Raw genomic sequence first — 21,981 nt, forward strand, 5'->3', positions numbered from 1 at the left:
TGTGGTTTGATAGTGGGCAAGGACACAGGGGTCCCATGATCCCCTATTGACCCCATGAGTTGTCGGTCCGCCCCTGTACAGAACACTACATTAAGTGCAAACCAATTACTGTTCAGCATTTAGTGAATATAATAGAGCAGAATGGCATGAACTCACCCATTCATGCCATATGTGTACCCAGCTCCAGCAATTTCATAGAGGTAACATCATTCCACTAAGTATTAAACTGCTATTAACATGCTTATAACGTTTGCTCATAAACATTCTCCATCTTCCCCGTTTTGGGCTTTAGCATGATGTCACTAACAGGACCTCCATGATTCCACTGCATATGCTAAGCTCCATCTAACATTGTGTGCCAAGCACGAGTCCAGCCCTTTATAGCATGGATGAAATACTTTAACAACACAACATAGAGAAATTTATTTGTTGTGAACATGTGGAAGGTCAGAAGACAAATAATGTCATTTTTATATGAGCTAGAATTAAAAGATTCCTGGTGACCTTTATGTTTGTCTGAGATTGTCCACGCTTCCTTACTGCCAAGCCTTGGTTTGAGTGGGTCTAAGAACTGTACATTCCAACCATTTTCAGCTAAAGTGACATTTTCACTTTCTTTGAGCATTTAAAATAAACAAATTGTATTTACTGGTTTACTTGTGTGTGACGTTCTGTTTTTTATTGTCTGTCATGAAAAAAAACAAAATCTCATGCAAAAATTAAAGGGGAACTATTACTTATACCATATTGCTATTGAGCAGCAAAAAATGTAAAGCAAAAGACTATTCAGTGAACACATTTGTGACTAACTGAAATTGTAGCAAGATATAAAATAAATTACACAACAGAAACCAATTTGTTATTTTTATCTGTAGTCATAGAATATAATACCTACTTTGCTCACCTCACCTACTAGCATCATTCGACATTCTAAAGCAACCTTTAAGGTTTTAAACATGGATGAACCCTTAAAAATAAAATTTAAAAATGTTCCGCACGTCACTTGACCGGACTAAATACTTTGAGAAAATTTTAAATTACTTCTGGGGATAGGGGAAGCCTTCAAGGACAAGTTCACCTTGTTAAATGTTAACATGTTACATGTTATACTCATATTAAGGGTGTAACATGTAACATGTTGCTGAAAGCACTGGCCCCAGTTCCCCTCTAATTCCCCATTGTGACAGCTAGCGGGGAATCTTTTCCCCATGCTAGTTGTCACAATTTTAAAATAACATGGCCATTCGATGCTCCAGAGGGATCTCATTGTTAAAAGGTATCAGCCAGGAGAAGGGTACAAAAGAATTTCCAAGGCATTAGATATACCACGGAACACAGTGAACACAGTCATCATCAAGTGGAGAAAATATGGCGCAGCAGTGACATTACCAAGATCTGGACGTCCCTCCAAAATTGATGAAAAGACAAGAAGAAAACTGGTCTGGGAGGCTGCCTAGAGGCCTACAGCAACATTAGAGGAGCTGCAGGAATATCTGGCAAGTACTGGCTGTGTGGTACCAGTAACAACAATCTCCCGTATTTTTCCTATGTCTGGGCTATGGGGTAGAGTGGCAAGACGGAAGCCATTTCCTACGAAGAAAAACATCCAAGCCCGGCTAAATTTTGCAAAAGTCTCCCAAAAGCATGTGGGAAAATGTGTTATGGTCTGATGAAACCAAGGTTGAACTTTTTGGTCATAATTCCAAAAGATATGTTTGGAGCAAAAACATCACAAAAAGAACACCATACCCACAGTGAAGCATGGTGGTGGCAGCATCATGCTTTGGGGCTCTTTTTCTTCAGCTGGAACTGGGGCTTTAGACAAGGTAGAGGGAATTATGATCAGTTCCAAATACCAGTCAATATTGGCACAAAACCTTCAGGCTTCTGCTAGAAAGCTGAACATGAAGAGGAACTTTATCTTTCAGCATAACAACGACCCAAAGCATACATCCAAATCAACAAAGCAATGGCTTCACCAGAAGAAGAGTAAAGTTTTGGAATGGCCCAGCCAGAGCCCAGACCTGAATCCAACCAGAAATCTGTGGGGTGATCTGAAGAGGGCTGTGCACAGGAGATGTCCTCACAATCTGACAGATTTGGAGTGTTTTTGCAAGGAAGAGTGGGCAAATATTGCCAAGTCAAGATGTGCCATGCGGATAGACTCAGTGCTGGAATCAAATCAAAAGTTGCTTCAACAAAGTATTAGTTTAAGGGTGTGCACACTTATGCAACCATATTATTTCAGTATTTTTTATTTTTACTTTCCTCCACCTAAAAGATTTCAGTTTGTTGTTCAAATGAGTTGTACAGTTTTTAGGTTACATTAAAGTTGGAAAAAGTGAAGAAATAATTTATCTTTGTCTCTTTTTTTTATCACAGAAACATGACATTTTAACAGGGGTGTGTAGATTTTTTATATCCACTGTATATGAATATAGTGAGGACACAAATTTCAAATTTGTTCGGAACTTTATAAAAAAGCATTCATTTTAATATTACTACTACTAAAATGAATAACAAAAATAATATGGTCACCAAGACAAACAAAAGTAAATCTCTCCAACAGGGATACATACAGCAATACAAACTTGATGGAGGTATTGAATAATTATCTACTCCAGAACTAAAAAAAATGTTTTAGCTGTACACTTTAATTTTTCATTATTCCCTATTGTAGTATGACTGTTTAGATATTAATCAGCACTGGATAGAAGTTGTTTTAGGCATCAGTGTTTCAGCCATGGCTGGCGGGGAACCCAGTAAATGTGGGAACCAGACTGCAACTGTTCCTCCTCACTTGTAATTCCATCTCCTCTGTTAACTCCTTGTGCCGGAATCCAGCCTGACCATCACACATCTGACTTATTTCAGTTTTATGTCCTCTGATGATCAGTTCAATACTACATTACAGGCCACAGAAAAAGATACAACGATTAATCAGATGTATCACATTTTGGGTAACGGATATCATTTTGTTCAATTGATGTGAGCAGCTGCTGTTAATTTAATTCAAACAGGAAAATTAAAATATTAAGGTGTTATTGGCAACACGATCCTCTGAAGACAGCAATATGTATATGCAATATGTATATAAACGTTGCAGTTTTAAGTGGTTTACCGGGGTTATGGCTGAAGATATCACCCATAATCCCAGTATCTTTTTTTTCAGCCAATGGATGGCTTTAGAATGACAGTGGTCCAAGTGGCTGGTATGCTTTCCATAGCGCTGGGAGGGGACTCCCCCCCCTTCCCCCCCGCTCGCTGGTGTTTCTCAGGCGCACCTGAAAAATGATCTGACGGTGCAGTCGGCAGCTCCTGGAGGCAATGTTCGCCTCTATGGAAGACCAGAGCAACGTCATGACATCACATCTGGGCTGGATGTAAACAATTTTTTTCTTTTTTAAGCAAAATGTCAAAAAAACTTTTGCTTTTAAAGGTAAAGGAGATATTTGGGGTCTTTTTGACCCCAGATCCCTCCTTAAAGAGGACCTGTCATGCTTATTTCTATTACAAGGGTTGTTTACATTCCTTGTAATAGGAATAAAAGTGATAAAAAAGGGACAGTGTAAAAATAAAATGTAAAATAAAATATAAAAATAACAAAAATTTTAAAGCGCCCTCATCCCTCTGTGGTCGCTCGCAGAAGTGAACGCAAATGTAAGTTGCGCATGTATATGTAAACAGTGTTCGTAGCACACATGTGAGGTATTGCTGCGAACATTAGAGCAAGAGCAATAATTCTAGCTCTATACCTCCACTGTAACTCTAAACAGGTAACCTGTAAACATTTTTAAAGTGTCGCCTATGGAAATGTTTAAGTACTGTAGTTTGTTGCCATTCTACGAGCGTGCACAATTTTAAAGCAGGACATGTTAGGTATCTATTTACTCGCCATAACATCCTCTTTCATATTTTACAAAAAATTGGGATATATATTGTGTTTTGTTTTTTTCTATTCATTAAAATATATTTTCTCCCAAGAAATGTGCTTGAAAAATTACAGTGCAAATACCATGTGACATAAAAATTTGCAATGATTGGCATTTCATTCTCTAGGGCTTTTGCTAAAAACATTTTTTATATATATAGATATATATATATCTATATATATATATATATATATATATATATATATAAATGTATGGGAGTTATAAGCAATTTTCTAGCAAAAAATACTGATTTAAACTTTTAAACAAAATGTGCCAGAAAATGCTTGGTCTTCAAGTGGTTAAATAATGCAGCCGATATGTCTTTAGGGTTCGTTCACACATAGTGAGGTGACTGCCATTTTTCAGCACTGGATAAACACCAGTTACTACTAGGGCATATAGAAAACAATTGTTATCTAAGTGCCGATCACAATGCAATCCAGCCTGGAGGTGTGGTGCAGTGAGCTGTGGTATAATGCAAACAATTTTACCAAAAGTGGACAGGAAGGCATGTCACCACAGAGCAATGCACCACGTTGAAAGAAGACATGAATGAACTGTTACTTTGTGCATTTCAAATAAATTTAAAAACATGTAGCACCCTCCTAGCTAGTGTAGGTTGTTAGGTAAATTTGATTTAGCTCCTCTGTAGTCAGTGGAGCAGGAGTTGATTGTTCTGGCCTGCTCAGTGTCTCACAGGCTACTAATCGGATTGCTTTCTAGGAGGAAGATAAGGAAAAGCAGCCTGAATATATATGGGGTTCCAACCAATCCCTGGGGATGTGTGCCCAGTAGGTGGCTGGAGAGCACACAAATAGTCTGAGGTCTGAGGCAGGAAGGGGTCCTGGGTTCAGTATTGGCAGTGGAGAGCCATGTGCAGGGGCTCTGCGCTTGGGGCAGAATTGCTGGAGGTGTTCATTTTAGAGTCAGAGGTCCCAGCTGAAGCTTAAACTGGGGGGTCTAGCTGCAAAGTCTGGTTCTTAGGTCAGTTTGGGTCTGGAGAACTCACTGGAGACTACCAGGAGGAAGTTGGGGGAAGAGTGTCTAGCTGTCCTGTAGTAGTGTGAACCTGTGTCTCCTCTACTTAAATGTGCCCAGTGGATATCAGAAGGAGACAACCAATGATCCTGTGGCACTGTGAGTAAGCAACCCAAGTGCGGGATCTTAGTGACTAGGTGTAGCTCCCACTTTTTTGGAAGAAGTCATAGTCACCTGTTAGCAGTAGAGTCATGTGGGACTTTTTTATGCAGCTCATTGTGAAAGAGAAGAGTCCTCAAAGAATTAATTTCAGGAGTTTTGAGGTATTCCATGCTCCAATCACCCCATCCAAGTTCACCTTTACAATAAATCATTAAAAAGACACTCCTAGACTGTTCTATTTGAGCCAGAGGAAGTGGAGAAAATAATGTTTGTCTGGCTGTGTATGCACTGATCCTGGGGAAAGGAAACAGTTTCACCAGTGGCTTCTTGGGGGTGCGGTACAAAAGAAATTGTATAAACAGTGTGTGCCACTGAAATGCATATCACATTGCCCCCTTACCATGGTTCACTGCAACCAAAAATTGACAGCTGCCCATACAGTAAAACAGGGCGTTTAGTATGCAGACAGTGTAAATGAGTCCTTAAAGAGACTTAGCACGCCTCATTCTGCACTCTCTGTGTAGAAGTAGCCATCTTGAAAGAGCAGTATGGCTTTGCTTCCTCATGAGATGCCCCCCCCCCTAATGACAGGTGACCTGACTGGTGGGATAATGGTCAAGAAGCAGCAACAGACCTTGAGAAATTACAGATACACAGAATGGATGAAAAAGAGCCGGGTACATCCTTGCACGGATGGTTCTCAAGTACAACTTCCTCTTCAGCAAGGAGAACAGTGATCAGCACAGTAGTGACATCACCAAATCTCACCGCAATCTGGTGAGACTAGCAGTCAGAGGCAGAAATTCCTTAGAATATCTAACACTGCTGTACCACTGCCCCTTGGGACAAGCTGGAATATATTATGGGTCCTGCGCTCAATAGATCCAACCCTAAGCAAACCCAATCCCTCTGGCACAACTGGTAATGAATAGCAAATACCCCGCCAAGAAATTTGCTGACACAGGGTTAAATAAAACAAGAACAATTTTATGGAGAATGAAATGCAGTGTAGAGGGGTGGGGTTCCCCTTTCAACTTCCAAACTTACTTTTCTTCTTTTATGCAATGCAGTAAATTTGGTCTGCCACTAGAGGGCTTCACAGCCAAGAGTCTCCGGATGGCAGAGTCGCACTTTAAGCAGAATACAACTGATATCAAACAAATAAACTTACTTATACTCTATCAATGAAATGTATTACCCAGACCGGTGTATGATTCTGCTTCTGAGGGGCGTTAGCCAAAAATCACCTCAGAGTCAGAACAGAATGCAATAAAGAGGTACCTCTAATAAAGCTACTAAGCCAGATTCCCCCACTCTAGTCCTTGTAATGGTGGAGCTCTAGTTGGTGCACGTTTAGTCCTTTCAATGAAGTAAATAGCAGCTGAAGGCTTCTTTGGAGTTTCAGCTGGTGTGGGTTACATCCAATTTTACTAGGTTTCTGGGCTGAGAGGGTCCAACCTCAGTGTCTAAACGCAACACAAAGCACCCCAAGACCAGGGGCAGTCGCAGGATGCAATCTCCCAGTATGTGTCAGTCCCCGGGGCAGACAGTCTCAATTACACTGGTGGTGAGGGGCAAAGCAGGCAGAGGGATCTGTGGCTTGCACAGGGCCCCGGATGGGTGAGATCCCAGCAGTGGGGTGCGGATGTCCCAGTCTATATGCAAAGTGTAAATGGTGTGTCTTACTCTCTCCAGGGGGACAGCTCACCAGACTCTGAACACACAGCAGGGTCCCTCTATCCACGCTGGGTGCTGTAGTGCCTCCTCCTCTGCTTGCACGGGCTCCCCATGTCCCTGTCTTTTCTCCAGCCTCGTGTCTCTCTGTTCTCCCCTTCACTTCCTGCTTCCTCCCCCTCCCTGCGTTCTTTGCTGTGTAGTGGATGAGTCATGAACTTGGCAGAATGCCCAGGTTTTACAAATAGGGGAGAGAGAGGAAAGCTGACTGCTGAACATGTGATTCCTTCTGAATCCTCTTGTACAAGGAGCCTGCTACACACTCCCCCCACCAGAGAAGCTTTGGTCCTCCAAAGACAGCAGTAAAAGCAACCTGTTACATGCTTTTTATATACACGCGGAGAAAAAGCAAAGTTAGTACACACAGGAAATTTAATTATTCACACTTGCATAAGAATCTGGCAGAGGAACCTCCCACCATGTAGCAGAGTGAGGGTTGTCCTGCCCATAGGCCACACTAATGGGAATGGCCCAACCAGATGTGCCAGGGGGTGAGTTAGGGCTGTCCCCTTCCGAAACTGCGGTAGGAGAACCAGGCGTCACGAGAGTCCTTTGAGAAACATGTACTACTTTTCCAGAGTTTTCACCCAACACATCATATGTCAGTCTTTTTGGGGGTTGAATAACTCTACGCTCTCTCTGTTCCCTGGGCTCTAGCAATGGTTCTGGTGTTGGTTCCGATGTTGGTTCTGACACTACTGACTCATCAACCCTTGCTTCTTGCTCAATGCTCTCTGTCTCTCCCAGTTCAGCTTCCTCCACGTCTTCTCCCTCATCAACAATGGACCCAGAGTCTTCGGGTTCTAACTCGGGTAGAGAAGGCTCAGGCTCTTGCAAATCTTCTGTAGGTTGGTCCTGAGGCACAAATTCAGGAGCCTCTGGCCTAAGAGGAACTACGTCAGTCACTCCAGTGGAAAAAGGAGTGGTGGGTTCGGAAATGTCAGATGGCCACAGCAAATCTGTCCCTACCTCCTCACTCTCACTGTCCTCTTCATTTGCAGGAGGTGGTGTGGGTTGAGACCTGGTCACAGGTCTAGTCCTCTGAGAAGTTGAGGGGGTAGACTGTGGATCAGATTGTGATGGTAGACGGACTGCATCTGACAAAGGCAAAAGGTGGTTGCGGTGCCAGGTTTTGAGTGGGCCAACACCCTTTTCCGGTCGAATCTGGTAAACTGGCAATCCAGGCAATTGTTTGCAGATGACATAGGGCTCTGATCGCCACCGATTTGCCAACTTGTGTTTTCCAGGGATACCCAGATTTCTCAGTAAGACTCTGTCTCCAGATTGTAAGTCCTGTACTCGCACTCTGAGATCAAAGTTCTCTTTGTTTCTCTGACCCCTGGCGTCTGAGGTAGCTTGAGCCTTCTCATAAGCAATCTTCAGGCTTTTCCTTAGGCGGTCCACATATCCTCTATGGGAAGCTGCAGAGGTATGGTCTACAGAGGTTCCAAAAGCCAAGTCTACTGGCAGTCGGGCTTCCCGGCCGAACATCAGCCGGTAAGGAGAGTATCCTGTAGCGTCGTTGGCAGTGCTATTGTAGGCATGTATGATGGCTGCTACATGCTTACTCCAGTGTTGCTTTTGCACTGAAGTCAAAGTCCCGAGCATATTCAGGAGGGTACGATTGAATCTCTCTGGCTGAGGATCTCCCTGAGGATGGTATGGAGTAGTCCTCGACTTTTGGATGCCTAGTAGACTCAAGAGTCTCTTGATAAGATTGCTCTCGAAATCTCTCCCTTGGTCTGCGTGGATACGTTGTGGTAGTCCGTAATGCACAAAGAACCTTTCTACTAAAATCTTTGCCACAGTCGATGCTAACTGATCTCTAGCAGGAAAAGCCTGGGCATACCTGGTAAAATGGTCAGTCACTACCAGGATATTTCCCTGTCCACTCTGATCCGACTCCAGGCACAGGAAGTCAATGCACACCAATTCCATGGGTCCCTGACTTTGAAGGTGGCCCATTGGGGCAGCTCGTTGAGGCAGAGTCTTCCTCTGAATACATCGGATGCAGGAGTGGCAGTAACTTTCAACTTCTGTCCGCATGCAGGGCCAGTAGAAGCGGTCTCTTACCAAACAAAAGGTTCTTTCTGGTCCCAGATGGCCATGGTCATCATGGAGAGCGGTCAGCACCGTTTCTCTGTGTTTTGCGGGCAAAAATAGCTGCCATTTCTCTTCAGGATCATCAGAGGGGCCCCTTCGGTAGACCACTCCGTGGCGTAACTGTAGCCGATCCCACTCACGATGTAGCCGCCGGGCCTCCCTTGACGATGTAAGAAGCAAATCAGGGCTTTTGCTTTCTAAAGCCTTCAATACTAGGCCACAGAGGGGGTCTTCCAACTGATCTCTTCGCAGATCATTCCTGGAAAGCTTGGGCAGGCCTTCACCCCCAACCTGGGTGACATTGCAATAACACCTGGGAACGCCAGACGCCGAAATCCCAATGTCTTCTGCCCTAGACCCACCTCTTATTCGGTGTTCCACTCCTTGGCATAAGGCTCGTACCCCTTCAGAGGGCACCTGAGTCCACTCTTCTGGGGAATCCTTGGAACAGTGAGGTCTTTGGGATAAGGCATCTGCATCCCTATTCCCAATCCCTGGCCGATAACTGAGGCTGAAAGTGAACTCCGATAAGGCAGCTAACCACCTGTGGCCAGTGGCATCCAGCTTAGCTGTAGTGAGAATGTATGTGAGGGGGTTATTATCTGTTTTTATCACGAACTCTGCTCCAGTGGAAAAAGGAGTGGTGGGTTCGGAAATGTCAGATGGCCACAGCAAATCTGTCCCTACCTCCTCACTCTCACTGTCCTCTTCATTTGCAGGAGGTGGTGTGGGTTGAGACCTGGTCACAGGTCTAGTCCTCTGAGAAGTTGAGGGGGTAGACTGTGGATCAGATTGTGATGGTAGACGGACTGCATCTGACAAAGGCAAAAGGTGGTTGCGGTGCCAGGTTTTGATATATCTCGAAGTTTGTCCACTACTGCCCACTTCAAGGCCAAGAATTCAAGCTTGTGGGTGGGGTAGTTCTTCTCAGCGGATGCCAAACCCCGGCTTACATAGGCGACAGGTCGCAAGCATCCATTCTGTTCTTGATAGAGGACTCCCCCTAACCCATCTCTACTTGCATCCACATGCAATTCGTACGGCTTGGCTGGGTCTGCATAGGCCAGGATTGGGGCGGTGGTTAGACTCTTTTTCAGACGTTCAAAGGCCTCTTCACACTGGGTTGTCCATTGTCCTTGAATAAATTCCCTAGGCCTCCTGGGTCCCACTGCTGGCTTCGCAGGTCTAGAAAGATCTGCATTATCATTGTCTTCTTCGTTTCTGAGCAATTCATTGAGTGGGCGGGCTATCCGAGCGAAGCCCTGGGCGAATCTGCGATAATAGGAGCAAAACCCCAGAAAAGATCTGAGCTCTGTGACATTTGTGGGCCTCGGCCATGAGGTAACAGCTTCCAGCTTCTTGGGGTCAGTGGCCACTCCATCGGCAGATACGATATGACCCAGGTAATTGACCGAGGGTTGGTAAAACTGGCACTTCTCCAAAGACAACTTCAGTCCCTCATCATGAAGTCTCTTGAGCACCTTCTCCAATCTCTCCTCATGTTCCTCCAGGGTCTTCCCGAACACAATGATGTCGTCCAAGTATACCAGTACTTCAATTAAATTCATGTCACCCACCGTCTTCTCCATCAGCCTTTGAAAGGTGGCTGGAGAGTTGCACAAACCTTGAGGCATCCGGTCAAATTCAAAGAACCCTATTGGGGTTATGAACGCGGTCTTTTCTCGGTCTTCCGGGTGCATGGGGATCTGGTAATACCCATTCTTCAGGTCCAGCACACTGAACCACTTTGCCCCTGATAGGCTTTGCAAAGCATCCTCTATCCTGGGGGTGGTATACTGATCAGGAACAGTTCTTCGGTTTAGTGTCCGGTAGTCGATGCACAATCTTAAAGATCCGTTCTTCTTCCGGACCACCACTATCGGAGAGGCGTATGGGCTTCGGGACTCTCTGATGATGCCTGTCCTCTTCAACTTTGCCAATTGCTCACGCAGGTCTTCCAAATCTCCCAATGGAACTCGTCGAACCCTTTCCCTGAATGGGGCGTCTTCTCGAAGCCGGATCCGATGATGGGCACTCTCTGCACACCCCACATCGAACTCACTTCTGGAGAATGCAGCCCGCCACCTTAGGAGTTGATTCTTTGCTCTCTCTCTCCATTCCGGGGAAAGGGGGGTGTTCCTTGGGTAAAACGCATCGACAGGGATTTCTTTCTCTCTTCCATCCCCTAGCTCAGTGGGCAAGATTGGGGTTGCAGGATCCACATGTCCTAACAGCACCCGAGCTGGGATTTTCACTGGGGCAGCAGTTGGGTTATGAACACTGACCGAAACCTTTCCGTGGCTCCTCCGTAGCGCTTTTGTTGACACTACCTCCGGGAGGATCTCCACTCCTGTGTTCTCTTCACAGCCACCAGCCTCAAGGACAATGAAGGGGCCTGGCTGCTTCTAGGTCAATTTGACTGATGCCTGTAAACACGCCACCTCTCCGGGTTGTAGCACCTTCTCATGTTGATCCAGGCGCCATATCTTCCCTATTCTTTCCGCTGGGGCTCTCCTCTCTTGTACCAGGCGCTGATATGCTTGCCTCAGCATAGGATGTACAGAAGTGGGTTGATCATTGGGCTCTTCAACCAATGGTGCCAACAGCCTTCTGACAAGATTGGTGTTGGTCCCTATGACTAGGGAACTTCTATTGGCCCCAGGCGGCCGGGGACAGATGACGGCTAAAGCTTCGAAAGTCTCAGCCTTCCCTGTCATGGAAGGATCAAAAGTTAGTCTGACCGATAGGTAACCATCATAGGGAAACTTCTGGGTTCCTATGCCCCATATTTCCAGATCTTCCAGCTTCTGCAAATGCTTCAGATGCTTGTCGTAGAAGTCTCGGTACAGAAGGGTTACTTGGGCTCCGGTGTCCAGAAGAGCCCTGGTATAAATCCCTTCTACCTGAATCGGGACAACAGGGGAGGGTCCCACTAAATTCTCAGGGAGTGGTGAACAGGTAGCCGTCTTCTTCTGTTCTGCAGTTCTTATCCTTACTCCCCTCCTGGGGGAGTTTTGGCTCGGCCTAAGCCGTGGTTGACTCCCAGGTTTGAGGTGTGCACTGACTCCCTGAGGTGAAGTGGCATTTTCCCTAGGCTGTTTGTAAGGGATGGTGGGGTCCTTCTGGATAGGGCCAGATTTTCTCCTCACCCCCCTTTTACTTGGTTGAGTGGAGCTAGCTGCGGTGGTGGGGTCCCTGGGTTGCTCCTTCACCAGGGCCCTCTGAAGTTTTCCGCCGGTTTTTGGCGCTTAGCTTCAGGCTTCCTGGGGCTCGGACAGACTCTCCTGACATGTCCGGTCCCTCCAGAATTAAAGCAGGTCATTTGAATGGTGGGACTAGTTGCTTGCGTTGGGGCAACTCCTGACTGGTTTTCAGAAACTGCTCTCGTCTCTCTCGCTAAACCCGACGGTCCCGCCATTAGTAAGGTCACCATCTCCATTAGTTGGGACACCTGAGTCTTAAGGAGTTCAACTTCAGGGGTGTCACCTCCCACATTGACTACCCGGACCGCTACAACAGAGTCTGACTGTCTCTCTTTGTCATCCAACATGGCTTCCTCCTCTCTCACCGTCCGGATCAAGTCTGGATAGTTCAGGAGGCCACCATCTCACCGAGTTCGTAATAGAATGGCAATGGGGTCTAGGGGCCTGGCTCCCCGTAGGACTTGTTGCGCCCGAACCTCATATACTCTTTCAGGGCCTATTCCCCTTTTTAGCAGAATTTGATATATTATCTTGTCTAGACGTCCCATGTAACTGGAGAGTTTCTCCCCTTCATTTTGGTAGGTATGCTCTAGCTGATAGATGAGGTCTGAAGCCTTTTCAGTACGCCCAAATACATCTTGTAAAATATCTAGATAGTCCTGAGCAGTGCAATCCTGTTTGCTAAGTTTTAGGTTGCGAATGGCCTCCAATGCAGGGCCCCTTAGGCTCTCCGTAATCCTCTGTTTCTTGTGGGCCTCAGGAATGTCCCATTCACTTAGTGCTTGCATGGCTTGGTCTAGCCACTCTTCAAAGCCATCCTCCCCGGTAGGTATTGGTTGCCTACCCGAGAAGAATTGGAGCTTCCGATACATCCCTGTGTATGGAGAGGGGTCTTTGCGGCATTTTAACATGAAGTCCCCCAATGCAGTGAGGAATTCCGGGCCTATGGTGGCTAGAGGTGTCTGGGACAGGGGTTCTTCCCTCTCAGGTTTTGCACAACTAGGCCCTGGGGTGTTCAACTGAAGTAACTGGAGCCTTGTCCCATCCTCTATTTGGATATTGGCTCCTTGGAAACTGTCAGGGATCCCCTTCTTCCACTCTAGCAGGGCATATGCCAGGGTGATGTCTGAGGCGGGTATCACATCTATCACGCACGTTTTCTTCCCCTCTGTGGGTAGTGCATTCACTATCTTGGTAATCTGTTCTTCGGTCCCCATTTCTCTGGGGAACTCGATCACTACACTCCGTTCTGGGCAAGCATTTTCCATGCTGCACCACTTGGTCGAAGCTGCGATGTCCATCTTAGGAGTTGGTATAGGGCACTGCTTGAGTGGTTGTTGGGTAATTGAGCAGCAAGAATCCCGGACGAGCCCCCACGTGTAGCACTGCCCCTTGGGACAAGCTGGAATATATTATGGGTCCTGCGCTCAATAGATCCAACCCTAAGCAAACCCAATCCCTCTGGCACAACTGGTAATGAATAGCAAATACCCCGCCAAGAAATTTGCTGACACAGGGTTAAATAAAACAAGAACAATTTTATGGAGAATGAAATGCAGTGTAGAGGGGTGGGGTTCCCCTTTCAACTTCCAAACCTACTTTTCTTCTTTTATGCAATGCAGTAAATTTGGTCTGCCACTAGAGGGCTTCACAGCCAAGAGTCTCCGGATGGCAGAGTCGCACTTTAAGCAGAATACAACTGATATCAAACAAATAAACTTACATATGCTCTATTTAATGAAATGTATTACCCACACTGGTGTATGATTCTGCTTCTGAGGGGCGTTAGCCAAAAATCACCTCAGAGTCAGAACAGAATGCAATAAAGAGGTACCTCTGATAAAGCTACTAAGCCAGATTCCCCCACTCTAGTCCTTGTAATGGTGGAGCTCTAGTTGGTGCACGTTTAGTCCTTACAATGAAGTAAATAGCAGCTGAAGGCTTCTTCGGAGTTTCAGCTGGTGTGGGTTACATCCAATTTTACTAGGTTTCTGGGCTGAGAGGGTCCAACCTCAGTGTCTAAACGCAACACAAAGCACCCCAAGACCAGGGGCAGTCGCAGGATGCAATCTCCCAGTATGTGTCAGTCCCCGGGGCAGACCGTCTCAATTACACTGGTGGTGAGGGGCAAAGCAGGCAGAGGGATCTGTGGATTGCACAGGGCCCCGGATGGGTGAGATCCCAGCAGTGGGGTGCGGATGTCCCAGTCTATATGCAAAGTGTAAATGGTGTGTCTTACTCTCTCCAGGGGGACAGCTCACCAGACTCTGAACACACAGCAGGGTCCCTCTATCCGCGCTGAGTGCTATAGTGCCTCCTCCTCTGCTTGGACGGGCTCCACATGTCCCTGTCTTTTCTCCAGCCTCGTGTCTCTCTGTTCTCCCCTTCACTTCCTGCTTCCTCCCCCTCCCAGCGTTCTTTGCTGTGTAGTGGATGAGTCACGAACTTGGCAGAATGCCCAGGTTTTACAAATAGGGGAGAGAGAGGAAAGCTGACTGCTGAACATGTGATTCCTTCTGAATCCTCTTGTACAAGGAGCCTGCTACACTGCATATACAGTATACAGCTATGGGGCTTAAAGCACAAAAAGAGCACTGCTATTTTTGGAAGAAATCAGATCTTCCAGGTACCGTTTAAGCAAAACTCACATTTCTAGATGTTCATTTTAGGGTAGTAAATCTTCACATTTTGAACTCAGGTTCACAAAGCGAAATACAGACTTGTGGGTCAGGCATCCAGCATTTTTAGAATTTAGTGGCTAATAGCAATGTACATATACACTTACTGGTCAATTTATTAGGTACACCTTGCTAGTACCAGGTTGGACCCCCTTTTGCCTTCAGAACTGTGTTCATTCTTCATGGCATAGATTCAAAAAGGTGTTGGAAACATTCTTGAGGGATTTTGGTCCATATTGACATGATAGCATTACACAGTTGCTGCAGATTTGTCGGCTGCACATCTAGGATGAGAATCTCCCATTCCACCACATCCCAAAGGTGCTCTATTGGATTGAGATCTGGTGATTGTGGAGTACAGTCAACTCATTGTCATGTACACAAAAGCAATTTGAGATGATTTGAACTTTGTGACATGGTGCATTATCCTTCTGGAAGAACCATCAGAAGATGGGGACATTGTAGTCATAAAGGGATGGACATGGTCAGCAACAATACTCAGGTGGGCCGTGGTGTTTAAATGATGCTCAAATGGTACTAAGGGGCCCAAAGTGTGCCAAATAAATATCCCCCACACCATTACACAACCACCACCACCATGCTGAACCATTGATCCAAGGCAGAATAGATCCATGCTTTCATGTGGTTTATGCCAAATTCTGACCCTACCATCTGAATGTCGCAGCTGAAATCGATACTCATCAGACCAGGCAACATTTTTCCAATCTTCTATTGTCCAATTTTGGTGACCCTGTGCGAATTGTAGCCTCCATTTCCTGTTCTTAGTTGACAGGAGTGGCACCCGGTGTGGTCTTCTGTTGCTGTAGCTCATCTGCTTCAAGGTTTGACACACTGTGCATTCAGAGATGGCATTCTGCATACCTTGGTTGTAACGAGTGGTTATTGAGTTACTGTTGCCTTTCTATCATATCAAAACAGTCTGCTCATTCTCCTCTGACCTCTGACACCAACAAGGCATTTTTGTCCACACAACTGCAGCTCACTGGATATTTTCTCTTTATTGGACCATTCTCTGTAAACCCTAGAGATGGTTGTGCATGAAAATCCCAGTAGATCAGCAGTTTTGGAAATACTCACACCAGCCTGTCTGGCACCAACAACCATGCCACGTTCAAAGTCACTTAAATCCCCTTTCTTCCCCATTCTGATGCTCGGTTTGAACTTCAGCAAGTCATCATGTCTAGGTGCCTAAATTCAGGGGCGTCCCTAGGGTTGGTGTAACCCGGTGCCGGAACACTTGGTGACACCCCTTCTCTCTCTCTGCCCTATCTCTCTCTCTGCCCTGTTTCTCCCACCCCCTCTCTCTGCCCTCTTTCTCCCCCCTACCTACATGAAGCTGCAGTGCTGTCACCAGGGTCCGGGGATTACACACTGACCTGCTGCCTACTCTGCCCACCCCTCCAGCTCTCTGACTTCAGCACCCATGGCAAGGATGTGGACTCGCCCCTCTGCTGTGCACCCCCCACACCTGCCAAGCGACGCCCCTGTCTAAATGCAATGAGTTACTGACATGTAATTGGCTGATTATCAATTTGTATTACCAAGCAATTGAACAGGTGAACCTAATAAAGATGCTGGTGAGTTTAGATTTATTGCTTTGTACAGAGTTCATATAATTCAGGGTTTCTCAACTAAGGTTCCATGGAACCCTAAGGTTCCTCCAGAGGTTGCTAGGGGTTCCTTGAGCAATGAGCAATTTCTGCCTCTCAGATTAGTTCCCACTGACACCATTGACCTTTTTAGCTATCTGTATGGGGGTCATTCTTCCCAATGACTACAAGTTGAAGGATCATTCTTTCCACTGGCCATCACACTAATGTATCATGAGTTGTAGATATAGTCATAGCAGGAGTTCCCTGAGATTGAAATGTAGTTTCAAAGGTTCCTCTGTGTTAAAAAGGTTGAAAAACGCTGCTTTAATTAGTGAAATTCTGCATTTGGAAATACTCATTTTCTGAGGTCATATTGTTTTTAAATCTGCACTCCAAGATAATTGAATATTATCTATATAAAAAAAGCAATGCAAATTCCTAATTCAGTTGTGAGCTCTTTGTATTCTTTCCAGAACTGGGCATGAATTCAGTGTGAAACGGTCACCCATGATTAATGCCCGTGAGCTAGGTGACACACGTTGGGGGCGTAGCTTTAGATGAAGCTGGCTGAGGCTGCTTTCACCTATTTACTAATAGTTTTGCTAGGTGTGCGGTGTTTGAGACCTTTCTATATGCCTGTCCGCAGTATGTTAGCCATGTAGACTGACTCCTGCCCAGGCAGCACCCATTGTAGGAATCACCAAATGGACTTACAGGAGCTTGAGCGATGACCATAAGTGTTATGAGGTTACAAAGACCGGTCAATGCTGCTCGATCCCCTTGTGCAGAGAGGCTGGTCTTGTCTCCGCCCCCTCCCGAAGTTTTTTGCAAGCAGCCTGTAATGAGTGGGGCTTGCTGGGTCCTTTTTAAAGCTCTGCTCTCTACAAAGCCTATGTACACCACAGCGATGATGTCACTACTACTTTTACAAGGTAATAATTGGGTTTGTAAAGGCATTTGGATGTACATCTTTTGCAGCTACTTAGGAATATATTTTAGTAAAAGTGTATGTGCTCAGAATTCAACGTTAAAGAGGTAGTAATCCACAGCAACCGAATAAACAACAAGAAAAAAAAAACACGCAGAACATATGGGTGTTTCACATGAAAGCCAATCAGACAGCAGCTATTACTTTTTTTCGATTTTCCTTTTTAAATAGAATGGATGGAATGTGATTGGTCACTGTGAATAATAATTCCATTTCTTTTTATCCAGAATTTATTTCTATTCGTTATAACCACAGTTTTTTGCCAGTATAATATAAATCGCTATGGATTGCAGTACATCTACAACGTTTGTACATTTTTTTTTCGCATTCACCACGATGACTCATTTAACGGAAATCTAAATTACAGCATACACAGATCCCGCTATGTTTCTTTGATATATTTTTTTTCCACAGCGGGACTCGTTCCCAGAGTCCTAGTTAAATGAAGAACAGTCAGTGTTTTATTTTCGGCTAGGCAGGTTTGCAAAAAAAGTAACGGAATCCATATTTCTGCATAGCTACAAGACCGCAGGCATCAAGAACCCGGGTTCCTGGAAGCCAGCTGCTGGCACACGCTCGCTGCAAAGGCTTATGGGTCCGTTGTGGATAAGAAGGCAACTGAGCACAAAGATCTTTTACAAGGATTGTAGTGTAGGTGCCAGAATCAAACAGCCAAACGAGTCTGATGTGTCTCATGTGTTTATGCCCTCGTAATGATACCAGCTTATCAGTCAAGTCCTTTTTCTTTCTTCCAATATTTTTTTTTAATGCCAGGTAGACTGGATCAGCACCTTTTAGTGCTGGGTGACCGGTGCTGGTATCTTTAGGATTTAGCACAGCATTCCATTCATTGCAACACAAACAATAGTAATAGTGGTGGCTTACCTGTAGATGCATTGATTGACACATAACTGGCAGAAAAGCCTTCAGCAGCTACTTTGGAATCGCTAACAAAGAGCAGAGTCATCCGATTATCACTGCTGGTTATTGATGGAGGGATGGACCTTCCACAGTATCTGTAATATATAAAGGTACATCAATGGTGTCAGCTAACCAAGGAGATTTCGCTTAGAGTGTTATTAAACCCAAGACCCTGCATTCACTATATCTGGTCTCCCTGGACCCTGCATTCACTATATCTGGTCTCCTAGGACCCTGCATTCACTATATCCGGTCTCCCAGGACCCTGCATTCACTATATCCAGTCTCCCACAGTACACAGAACATGGAAATGCAATTATTTAAATAAATATAAACTGCTAAATACCTTTTCTCATCAGCAGTATATAGTCTTGTGACTTCTATCAGTGTCCAGCCAAGCACTGGTTAAAACTTGTAGGAGGAGTTTTCATTCTTCTCTGACTGTCCTATGAGGCTGCATAACCCTTGACCCTCTGTCTAGACAGTGCTGATTGGCCCTGTGCTGATCCCATGCGCCTTCCCAAAGGAAGAAAAAAACTCTCTAGCAATACACACTAAACTCAGCATGTGCAGAATGACTCCTAAAGCTCTGTACTATCAGCAGATGGATTGGGGACAGTAGAAGAAGCGGAGGATCAGAGAAGCCAGGATCAAACAGCCTTTTTACACAAGGATTAACCCCTTAGGTTCCACAGTGAGTATAACAAGCATGCTTTACTGCATATACAGACTGATTTTACTGTTCTGGGTTTAGCAACACTTTAAAGCAGTATTAAACTAAAAATCAAAAATGTAATATATTGCAGCTTACCAATCATTAGATGTGGTGGTTACATTACTTTTCTTTTTTTTTAGGATTTTTCTATTTTCAATTGTTTATCCAGCCAGTAACACACTCCTATATTAGAGCACCATCACAATGAATGAAGGAGCAACAGAGACACCTTTAGACGGCAACATTGTCAGTCTTGGGGGAGGGGAGTGTTAGATGTACCAGCAGATTTAGATGCACTAAACAAATTGAAGCTGACCTTTTTCCTTTTTGGGATAAAGGTTTTACACAAATTAATAAACGCTGACCACTGTTAACACTGTCAGCGTACAATGGTCTGTCTCAATCCTCTAAATGCTACATCTACAGGACAGCTTGTTCTTTTGAAAAACAGCAGACTTACTGATTGGATCACCAGGTGAAAATACAAAAAGAAAGCCTAAAAAGAAAATTAATGCAGCCATCACATCCAAGAACTGGTAAGATGCAATATAATAAATGTTTGCTCTTAGCTTTGACACAACTTTAAAGGAGACTCAAAGGAGAAGTATAGCCAAAGCTTTTTTTGGCATTACTTCCCCTATAGATCAAAGTACAGTTTGATCTGCACTTCTGTTTTCAGCTGAGAGTGGGCATTGTCACTCAGCTGGTTCAAGCGCTGGATCGATCCCAAATTTAAAGTCTGGATCCACCCAGCAGCCTGGCTCAGCCTCTCAGTGAGCTGCTGGGAGCCTGAGCCAGCCCCTCCTGCCCCCTCCACAGCACATCACTCCAGTGAGCGCTGGAGGGGCAAAGCAGAGAGCTAGTGACTGACAGTCACGGCTCTCTGCTCAGAGTGGAGAGGAGAACTGAGCTATCAGTGGTGTTTGATCCCTCAGTTCTCATTGTAGTGATGGCATGGCACAGATGCAGCATTGGATCAATGCTGCATCCACCTAGGTGAGTATAATTTTTTCTTTAGGAAACCCATACTTCTCTTTTAAAGAGACACCAGGGTTGATTTACTAAAGGCAAAAGTTGATCACCTTTCAAGGGAGTTGCACTTGCACATGGCATTTCCCCTGAGGTGAGTAAATGAGATGTATATCTTTTTTTAAATTTCTTTATTTAGGACAGAGCAATGGCATACAATAGAATAAGTTCCACAGACAGTTTAGGTCAAATAGTGACAACATTTCACATAATAAAGAACATGAACATATCTGTGTATTTACCTTTTGCCATGACCCTGAAGGTAATTCTAAGGAATGACATAAAATGTATACAATACATAATACGTGTAGTGGTGCCGAGGGCTTTCTAGAACAGTTTGCTTGCCAAAGAATAGGAAAGGAATGGGTGGTGCACTGGATGAATCCCAAGTGCAGTAAGGATGAAACCACTCTGGTGTGTCCCAGGTGGGTGTTCAGGGAGAACACCCCAGGGGAGAGAGAGGAAAGAAAAAGGGAGGGGGGAAGAAAATGGAGAGGTATGGGAAGGGTTGGGGAAAGTGGATGGGAGTTAGGAGATATGCAGCAGGGAAGAATGGGCCAACCAAGGTCCACTGTCCAAATACAAAAACAGATGGAGGGAATCTAAGCCATTCCCATGTGATCCAGGACATCCTGTTTATGGTACCTAGGATGTAACTTCGCTTAGAGAAGTATCTGGAATGAGGTGACATTTCACTATGGAAGAACACCCAACCATTTGCAAGGAAAATAAAAAAAAACAGCAGTTTGCTTGCACATGATTGGATGGTGGAAATCAGCAAAGCTTCACTTTATTCACTAAGCTATGGGGAAAATTCCCTTGCAAAGTGCAACTTCCCTTACAAAGTCAACAGTCTATTTGTCTTTAGTAAATCAACCCCTCTGTCATCATGACCAGCCAGGAAAAAGAAACAGTGTCTTTGTGAAAGGCCCCTGACCCACTAATACTCAACTTCACTCCTTTATTCTCTGTGGAAGCTAGTGACAACACATTGTGCTTCTAAGTATAGGGGAGCATGTGCTGTCTTCCCATGTGACAGCGCTTGGGTCTACTAGCAGCCAATTGCACATGACCAAGGGAGTGACACCACCTACCATATATTATATTTACTTGTTTTAACCTTTATTAAAGCTCTTTTTGGTCATACTTCTATGGATCACAGGAATGAACTTTGTTCTGCACTCCTGTGACCCATTTCCAGGCAACAGTGAGCTAAAGCCTGTTGTTGGCTTATGTCAATCAAAGTCAGGATCCATCCAGATTCCTGGACTGGCAATTAGCTCAGCCTCTTAACGAGCTGCTAACAGCCTGAGCCGGCCGCTCCCACCCTCCACAGCCCAGTGCTCCAGTGAGGGCTGGAGGGGCTGAGCAGAGAGCCAGTGACTGACAGTCACCACTCTCTGCTCAGAGGATTGGGGAGAATTAAGCAATCAGTGGTCTTTGATCTCTCAGGTCTCAGCGCAGAGCTGGTAGAGGACAAATGCAGCATCCACCAAGGTGTGTATAAATGATTTTTTTTTAATACCCCATACTTCTCTTTTAACATTTCTTCAGTTGCTTCCTTATTCCTGGCCTAGGACAAAATGATGTCATACATCCCTGGAGTCTTCATGTTCATTTTTTTTTCATCTGTAGCAGGAGAGGAGGGGCTTTCTCAGCTATGCAAATCCTCCTGCCTGCATGCCTGAGCTAAGGGCAGATGGATTCAAGGAAGCAAAAGCTACATGATTCATCTGCCTTTACTCAAGATGGCCATGGCTAAAAATGTTACAGAGAGTTTTCACTGTGATTTCTCAAAAAATAAAGCATGTAGACATAGCTGGATGGATGAGTTTGCTTTGAATATTAAAAATGAATTAAATAGAATTTTAAATTTTTGGTGCTCAGATACAGTTCAGTTCTGTTTTAAGGAGGGACTGGGGAGT

The 21,981-nt window shown here is 45.0% G+C and overlaps 1 protein-coding gene across 1 annotated transcript in view; it reads right to left on the bottom strand.

Moving 5' to 3' along the window:
- Positions 1-21,981, bottom strand: part of CUBN (cubilin) — a 346,655-nt gene that overhangs the window by 260,845 nt on the left and 63,829 nt on the right. Inside the window, exon 21 of the mRNA XM_089693694.1 lies at positions 18,277-18,407. Coding sequence (XP_089549820.1) covers positions 18,277-18,407 — 131 coding nt within the window. The remainder of the gene's footprint in view (positions 1-18,276; positions 18,408-21,981) is intronic.

Source organism: Staurois parvus, unplaced genomic scaffold, assembly GCF_062004578.1.
Source record: "Staurois parvus isolate SC_StPar_1 unplaced genomic scaffold, SC_StPar_1.0 ptg000636l, whole genome shotgun sequence".
NCBI lineage: Eukaryota > Metazoa > Chordata > Amphibia > Anura > Ranidae > Staurois > Staurois parvus.